The 8,659-nt window shown below is 50.0% G+C and overlaps 1 protein-coding gene across 1 annotated transcript in view; it reads right to left on the minus strand.

The window, feature by feature from the left end:
* LOC103610662 (putative ciliary rootlet coiled-coil protein-like 3 protein) overlaps nucleotides 1-8,631 on the minus strand; it is a gene marked incomplete at its 5' end in the record, with an annotated part of 41,797 nt that extends 33,166 nt beyond the window's left edge. The window contains 7 exons of the mRNA XM_008594779.1: nucleotides 5,152-5,382; nucleotides 5,683-5,829; nucleotides 6,245-6,389; nucleotides 6,931-7,113; nucleotides 7,649-7,950; nucleotides 8,037-8,243; nucleotides 8,493-8,631. Coding sequence (XP_008593001.1) covers nucleotides 5,152-5,382; nucleotides 5,683-5,829; nucleotides 6,245-6,389; nucleotides 6,931-7,113; nucleotides 7,649-7,950; nucleotides 8,037-8,243; nucleotides 8,493-8,631 — 1,354 coding nt within the window. The remainder of the gene's footprint in view (nucleotides 1-5,151; nucleotides 5,383-5,682; nucleotides 5,830-6,244; nucleotides 6,390-6,930; nucleotides 7,114-7,648; nucleotides 7,951-8,036; nucleotides 8,244-8,492) is intronic.
* Between the last annotated feature and the right edge of the window lie 28 nt (nucleotides 8,632-8,659).

An 8,659-nucleotide genomic window follows, 5' to 3' on the forward strand; every position in this document is an offset into this window, starting at 1 on the left:
GAGAGAGAGAGAGAGAGAGAGAGAGAGAGAGAGAGAGAGAGAGAGAAAGAGATGTGTTAAAATGACCATATAAAAAGCAAAAAATATTAATAACCTATTGTAGGCTTTGTAACAATGTACACAGAAATAAAATATATAGCAACAAGAGGAAAAAGAATAGGAGGGATGTCTTAGTCCACTTGTGCTGCTGCAACAAAATACCTGAGATTGGGTGATTTATAAAAAATTTATTTTCTCACAGATCTAGAGGCTGGGAAGTTTACATGAAGGCACCAGCAGGTCTGGTGTCTGGTGAGGGCTGCTCTCTGCTTCCAGGATGGTGCCTTGATGCTTCATTCTCCAGAGGGAAGGAACACTGTGTCCTCACATGGTAGAAGGCAGATGGGCAACTGAGAGACAAATGCTGCATAAGTCATAAGAGCCTTAACCCCACTGACAAAGGAAGAGCCCACATGGCCTAATCACCTCTTAATGGCCCCAGTTTTTAATGCTAACACAATTGACCACTAAGTTTCAGCACCTGAACTTTAGAGGAGACACATTCAAGCCATAACGAGAAGTAAATGAAATATGTTGTTGTAAGTGTCTTAAATTATTTTTGAAGTAATATATTATTTGTATATACACTGTGCATAATTTTAGAGTATCCTAAAAAAAATGAACAGAATTTTAACTTTAAAAAATCAATGGAGAACATAAAATGGAATACTAATTAAACATGGCACTAATCCAAAAGGAGGCCAGAAAATAGGAATGTAAATATTTTTTCAAAGACAAGACAAATAGAAAACAAATATCAAGATAGAACACTTAAATGAAGCATATCAACAGTTACATTAAATGTAAATGGTCTAAACATTCTAATTAAAAAGTAGAGACTGTCTGAGTAAATATAAAAGCAAGAACCAACAATGTGCTTTTTCTAAGAAACACACTTTAAATAAACAGAACCAGAGAAGTTGTAAGTAAATGTATGGAAAGGATATGCCATGGAAACACTAAGAATAAGAAAGTTGGTGTGGCTATATCAATATCAAAAAAGTAGATATCAAGTAAAAGAGTATTACTAGAGATAAGAAGTGGATAAGATGGAACATTTTGTTATGATAATAAGCCAATTAACCATGAAGACTTAAAATACTAAACGTGTATGCACCTAATAATAGGAATTATAAATACACAAAGCACAAATTAACAGAATTAAAGGGAGAAATAGACAATTCTGTAATCATAGATACAGATTTTAATGTCCTTCTCTCAGTAGTTGACAGAACTAGTAGACAAAAACAACCAACCAAACAAACAAATAAACAAAGGATATAGATTTAAACAACACTATCAAACAATTTGACTTAATTGACATTAATAGAACACTACACTCAAGAATAGCATAATACACATTCTTTTTACATGAACATGGAATGTTCAACAAGATAGACAACAGGCTGGACCATAAGGCATGCCTCAATAAATTTAAATCCATTCAAATAATATGGAATATGTTTTCTGACCACAATGGAATTATATTAGAAATTGATAACAATTAGATACTTAGAAAATCCTCATATTTGGAAGTGAGGCAATATGTGTCTAAATAATTAATGGCTTGAAGAAGAAATCATATGGAAAATCAGAAAATAATTTGACCTGAATGACAATAAAAGCATAGCATGCAAAATTATTAGAATGTTGAAGAAGAAACAGATACAGGAACAAATAGGAAATCTGAATAGATTACATATCTGTCAAAGAAACTGAATTCTTTATCAAACCCCTTCCCGCAAAGACATCTCCAGACTCAAATGACTTCCTTAGTGAATTCCACCAGACATTTAAGGAAGAAATATCACCAATTTTACACAAACATTTTCAGGAAACAGAGGAAAAGGGAACACTTTCCAACTTATTCTATGAGGCCAGCATAACCCTGGCTCTAAATTTGATAAAGATGTTACAAGAAAAGAAAATTACAAACCAATTTTTTTCATGAATATAGAAGCATAAATGCTTAATGAAATATTATAAATTGAGTCACAAAATACATAAAATGAATACTAACTTATGACCATATAGGGTTTATCTCAGGTATGCAAGGTTAGTTTAATATCAAAAAAATTAACCAATATAATTCACCACATTAACAAAATAAGAACAATGATATAATCATATTAATAGATGCAGAAAAAGGATTTAGCAGAATTCAATACCCATCTATGATTTAAAAAAATCTCAGTGTACTAGGAATGAAAAGGAACTTCCTCAATCCGATAAAGTGCATCTATGAAAAGCCTACAGATAACATCGTATTGAACGGTGACGTCGTGAATACTTTCCTCACGACTGGGTTCCGTGGGAGGGTGGACGCCCTCACCACTTGTATTCAGCATTGTTCTGCAGGTTTTAGTGCAATAAGAAAAAGAGAAAGAAAAGGTATTGAGATTTAAAAAAGGAAGTAAAACTCTTGTTACTCACAGATGATGTGATTATATACGAGGGCACTTCAGAAAGTTCATGGAAAGATCCATATTATCTTCCAACTATATTTTCCACAAAATTTTTGAAGTCCCCTCATACATGTAAAACTCTAGTAGTTATAAGCAAACTTGTCAAGATCGCATGATTCAAAGTAAATATACGAAATTGTATTTTTATAGGCTGGAGATGAGCAATAGGAAAATGAATTCAAACGGTAATGTGATATACAGCATTAGAGCTAGGCGTGAATCTTATCAAGGATGTGAAAGACCTCTACACTGAAAATTCAAAATATGCCCGAGGGAAATGAAGAAAGAGATGGAAAGAGAAACCACAGTCATGGGCAGAAAACTCCATATAGTTAAGATGTCAAGGTTCTTCAAATGGATCTATAAATTCATTGCAATCCTAATCAAGATCCTAGCTGGCTTGTTTTGAGGGGGAGGGGTAGAAATTGACAATCTGATTCTAAAATGTGGACGGACATGCAAAGGATTTAGAACAGCCAAAATGACACTGAAGAAAGAGCAACGCGGGAGCACTCACGGTGTTCGATTTCAAGGCTTACTAAAAAGCTATGGTAATCAAGACAGCGTGGTTTCAGTGAAAGAATGAATAAATAGAGTGATTTGTACAGACCACTGAGTCCCACATATATGATCCATTTTCTTCAACAAGTTGCCAAGGTAATTTAAGGGGGAAAGGAAAGTCTTCAAAAAATAGTGCTGGAACAACTGGATATTAGTGTGAAAGATAATGCACCTTAACTTCTACTTCCGACCATGCACCTGTGGTTCCCACACTTTCGTGTGCATCAGAATCACCCGCAGGGTTAATTAAAATTCAGATTTTTAGGTCCCACCCACAGAGTTCCTGATTCAGTAGGTCTGAGGTGGGGCCCAAGAATTTACATTTTTAACAAGTCCCCAGGTGAAGCTTATGCTGCCTGTGAGGAGAGCGCACTTGGAGAACCACCGCCACACACAAAGATGAGCTGGAAGTGGATCTCAGACCTAAACGTGAGAGCCAAGTGAAAAGACAGGAGGATGTCTTCATGTCCTTGGGTTAGGCAAAAATTTCTCAGAACCTTTCTAGGTTACTAATCATAAAATTAAAAAAGAAATTGGTAAACTGGACTTTGCTAAAGTTAGAACTTTCTGTCCATCAAAAATATCATTAAGAAAAAGTATAGGCGAGCTACAAACTTGGGAAAATATTTACAGTATACCTATAGGACAAAGTACTTTATCCACGGTACACGAACTCCTATGTATCCATCACCAAAACACGAAAACCCAATAAAAAGCCGGCAAAAGACTTGAACAGACACTTGACAAAATGAAGCATATGAATGACCAATAAGCACATGAAAATGTGCTGAACATCTTTAGTTATCAGGGCAACACAAACTGAAACCTCAGTGACATATAACTTCACACACACAGAACAGCTAAATGTTAAAAACAGACAAAACCAAAGGTTGGCAAGGCCAAGGAGAAACTGGAACTCTGCTACCCTGCTGGCAGCAGAGGGAAATGACACAGCCACTTTGGAAAACTGCTTGGTAGTTTCTTGTAAAGTTCAACACATACCTGTTTTGCTCACATGTTTTTACTCTTGAAAAATGAAAATATTTGTATATGAATTTGCACATGAAGTTTCGTAGCAGCACTGTTCACTGTAGCCCTGCATTGAAAACAATGCACAAGTCCAGCACAGGCGAATAAGTAAGCAAACGCGGTGTTCATGCCATGGAATATGACTATGCACTAAAAAAGAAAGAGCTGCTGATACACTTAACAACAAGATGAATTGCAAAGACGTGTTGAGGGAGAGAAGCTGGACACCAAAGAGTCCAGACTGTATGGCTTCTGCCTTTCCAAGAAGTTCTAAGGCAGGTGACAGCAGCCCACGGTGGTGCTGCAGATCGGGACAGAGGCTGCCCGGGGGCTGGGCTGATGGAATGCTCTGTATCTCAAGCGTGGTGGAGGCCACACAGGTGCATACGACTGTCAAAACTCACTGAACTGTGCACTGACGTACTGACGGTCAATTACACTTCAATAAAAAATAGAGGGAAAAGATGACAAAAGAAAAAAAAAAAAAAGGACAGGGCAGGGACAGGACAGAGTCTGCAAATGGAAAGAGGTCATACTGTTCCAAATGTGGCGGGGCTGTGGGGTCTGAATGCTGCGGGGGCCCTGAGGCTCAGCAGGGATGGGGTTTTCCATGCAGACGAGCAAAGTGGGACGGGAAAACCCAAGCTGCTTCAGTTTCACGCCGCACTGAGTCGCACCCTCCACAAAAGGCAGAGGGGTGGGAAGGAACTAGTGGGGGTGCGGGCCAGGGAGAAACGAGACAAAGCAGGGAGCAAATCCCTGTGAGGGCCGCGTGTGCAGGAGCCGCTGGGCCGAGGCCTGGGGTCGTCTGAGGAGGGCGGAACCCTGACCCTGGACATGGAGGATGGGCCAGACGTACATCTTCTTCACGTACCCCTCTGCTGCCTGTGCCCCTGGCCCCGGGAAGCTGGATTTGGAATCAAGCCAAGTCAGTTGGCACCCGTCAGAAAGTGCTGGCATCCTGAGCCCACACAACTTCCAAAGGCACAGTGAGCAACACATGACCTGTGACCCGTCCACAGCTCAGGGCAGCAGGAGTCTGCACAGATGTCCTCACCTGGCCCACCTGCTCCCGGAGCTGGGCCCTCTCGCTCTCCAGCAGGGCTGCCTGCCCCTCCAGCTGCTCCTGCCGCTTCTCCAGGCTCCGGCAGGCCTGCTGCAGGCCCCTCCGCTCCGCCCGCATGCACTCCAGCTGATGCTCCGCCCGTGCCAGCTGCTCCCGGGCACCGGCCTGCTCCTGCTCTAGCACCTTCTGCTGCTCCTGCAGCTGATCCCGCTCCTGTTCCAGCTGACGTGTGGAGGGGAGGGGTGGTTTCTGCATCCAGCCCACACACTACCCACCTTCAGCCCCCGTGGGCTGGCCCCCCAGCCAGGCCTTTCCCAGTGGGCACTGCCTGCTCACCCCTGGGTCTGGCCAGGGCTGCTCAGGCTCCCTCATCCTCTCCCCAAAACATGCTCTCAGGGAGGGTGGGACACATCCAGGAGTGGACGGATGAAAGGGAGACCCCAGGGCCAGTGTGGAGTCTCGCAGCCACCCTGGGGGATCTGAGGCTCAGGGCGAGGCCTGCCCACCTGGCCTTCGCCTCACCTGGAGGACCAGGTGGTTCAGGCTGCTTTTGTCCTGAGCCAGTCCTTCCATCAGGGTGGCCATCGTGGCCAGGGCGTCCCTTTGCTCCACCCCCTCCGACTTCAGCTGCGACACAAGCAGCTCCAGGTCAGTGTTGCTGGACTTGACCTGCGGTAGGGAAGGGGGGCAGAGGCCACCCCAAGGGGATGCCAGTGAAGGACTTGCAGATTCCTGGGAAGGGAGTGAGCCCCACATTGTGGAGGTGTGCGAGCCAGAGCCCTGGGTGGGACATGGGGGAAGGATTCCCACCAGGGGAGGCCTCTGGGTACAGGTGGCCCTGGGTGCTGAGGCTCCAGCCAGAAGAGGAGACCAGAGGCCAGGGAGAGACCACTTAGAAGCACCCCTGACTTAGGAGCAGTCAGGGGTGAGGCCGGTGCTCACTGGTTGGGGACGGGGAGGCCCTCGGGGGCGGCGGGAGCTCTGGCAGAGGGCTGAGGGCCCGGGCAGGCGAGCAGCGAGGGCTGCGGGAGGTGAGGCCAGGGTGGGCCGGGGCGGATGGCCCAGAGAGGGCACGGAGGCATACCCGGGCCAGGGCCCCGCGCAGACTCTCCCTCTCGCCCTCCACGACGTCCCTCTGCAGCCGTGCTGCGCTCAGCGCCTCCCTGGCCGACACCAGCTCCTTCCTGAGCCCTGAGAACTTCTCCTCCAGCTGCTCCAGGCGCCCTTGACTGATGCCCCGAGTGCAGAGGGCAGAAGGCGTGAGGTCACCTCAGGGCAAGCTGGGGCTGTTCCACAAGATTCGCTGGCCCAGGGAGCCCCAAGAGGAGCATGACATCCCGGGAGGGCCGCCCTGGGCTGTGGGGCTGCGGCCTCGTTTCTGGGCTGGAGGCGGGATGGTGCTCTCTGTGGACAGCCTGGGCGAGTTGCATGTGCATGGGTGGGCACACATGCTGGGGGCACCCTCTCTGCTGGGCCCACAGGGTGCCATTGGCAGGGACAGGGCACCCGGCCCACACTGGAGTGGGAGTCTGGGTCTGGGGGTGATGGCTCGGACTGCGGAGGGGCCTGGAGAGCCCTTTGCCCTGCTGCCTCCTCAGGTCCACCGAACCCCAGGGGACGAGATGGTGAGGAAACTGTCCCACTTAGTGGATGAGGACACTGAGGCCCAGGGAGGGGACACGACGGCCTGAGGCATGCAGCCTCTCCTGCGAGGGACCCCTGCCTGCCCCGTCAGGCCCACGCCTGCTGGCAGTCCCCCTGCCAGCCCACCTGTTCTCCAGCTCCCTGAGGCCCCACTGGCCCTGCAGCTCCAGCCCTGCCTTCTGCTCCGCCCACAGCAGGAGGCTGCTCTGCAGTTCCCAGTTCACGGCCTCCAGCCGCTGCTTCTCCGCATCCGAAATGTCCGCCTTCCCTCTCAGCTCCTCCACCACCATCTCCAGAGCTGCCTTCTCCCTGGGAGCAGATGGTCAGAGGTCAGGGTGGCCCCAGGACACATGGGGGAAGGAGGAGCCTGAACTGATCCACTGGCGTCTCTGTCCCCCCACCCCCGCACCTCTCAAGGTCAGGATCGTCTGTGTCCTGCCCCAGCACCCAGCACGCTGCAGCCCCCTTAGAGGAGCAACCAGGAAGGGCCCGTGGGGGTGAGACAGGGTGGGGCGTCGACTCTGCTCCCAAGCAGGGAAGCTTTTCTGACCTGCCGACCCACACCTGGGCCACATCCAACCTGCTTCCCAGAGCCACGTATGGATTTGGTTTCGGGAAGCCCTGCAGAGCCTCTCAGTCAAGATTCAAATAGGTCCTGGGGCTTCATGCCACACGCTCCTCAGTCCCACCACCCAGGGTGGACAGAGGGGTGGGTGGGTGAGAGGAGGTGGCCCAGCCAAGAGCACTTTTGTCTGGGAGGTGTGGCCCTTTCCTACCACTGCCTCGCCCTGGGGCTGCCCCTGCCTGGCCCCACCCTGCTGGCTCCGGCCTGGGCTCCCGTCACCTTCCCAAGAGCTTGGCTGATGCCTGGCAGCGCTGCGCCTCGCGCCTCTGAGCCTCCAGCTGGCCCAGGAAGTCCTCGCGCTCCCGAGCCTGCTCCTGCACCTGCTCCTGCAGGAGCCTCTGCGAGGCCCGCAGCTCCCGCTGGCACTCAGACAGCTGTTCCCGGAGCCTGGCCGCTGCCGCCTGGGCAGACTCCAGCTGCAGGTGCAGCTCCTGCTGAGGGTTGGGGGGCGTGAGCCCCTCAGAAAGGGCCCACGTAAGACCGGAGGCCTCTTCGGGGCTGCGGGGCTCAGGGACAAGTCCCTGGTCTGCTGAGTTTCATGGTTCTGCCCCCGTGGGAGACCAGAGTGCATCTCTGCCTTGGTGCCCCATGGGCTGTTGCCACCCACCTGTTCCCGCTGCTGCCGCCTCTCAATAGCTGCCCACACGGCCTGCATTGCGGGGTCCAGGGCATCTGGTGAGCGGGCCCATGGTGGGGACAGCCCCTGGTGCAGGGACGTGGCCCGCGGGGGGCTCTTCAGGCAGGTCTGTGCTTCCTTACCCTCAGAGCTGCTGCTCCACACCAGCTCTGGGCACACAGTGTCTGCCTGGGCCACCTTCAAGGTGCAGAGAGGAGGGATGGAGGGGAGAGAGCACAGAGCTGTGACTGACCGGGGGCCTGTGAGGCCCTGCAGGGCTTCTCTGCCTTTACCACCAGATGGCGGAAGACGGGCCACACCTTTGTGATGCTGGTCAAAAGGCGCTGCAGGGATTCGACTTTGCTCCTCAAGTCGTCCACCAGCAGCTGGTTTCCGCTGCATCGGGATTCCTGCAGCCAGGGAGACCCCTCAGTGAGGCTGACAGACACCTGCCACTGCACAGCCAGCCCGCTCCCCAGCCCCACCGACCAGCTTCTGAACGTCCATGCCGAGGGAAGCGATGGTTCTGTCCTTCTGCTTGTTTTGCTCCATGAGCTTCTCCACCAGCAGTGTTTGCTCGGACAGTCTGGGGAGAAGTTGGTGGGCGATGTGTT

Source organism: Galeopterus variegatus, unplaced genomic scaffold (genome assembly GCF_000696425.1).
Source record: "Galeopterus variegatus unplaced genomic scaffold, G_variegatus-3.0.2 Scaffold11536, whole genome shotgun sequence".
Lineage (NCBI taxonomy): Eukaryota > Metazoa > Chordata > Mammalia > Dermoptera > Cynocephalidae > Galeopterus > Galeopterus variegatus.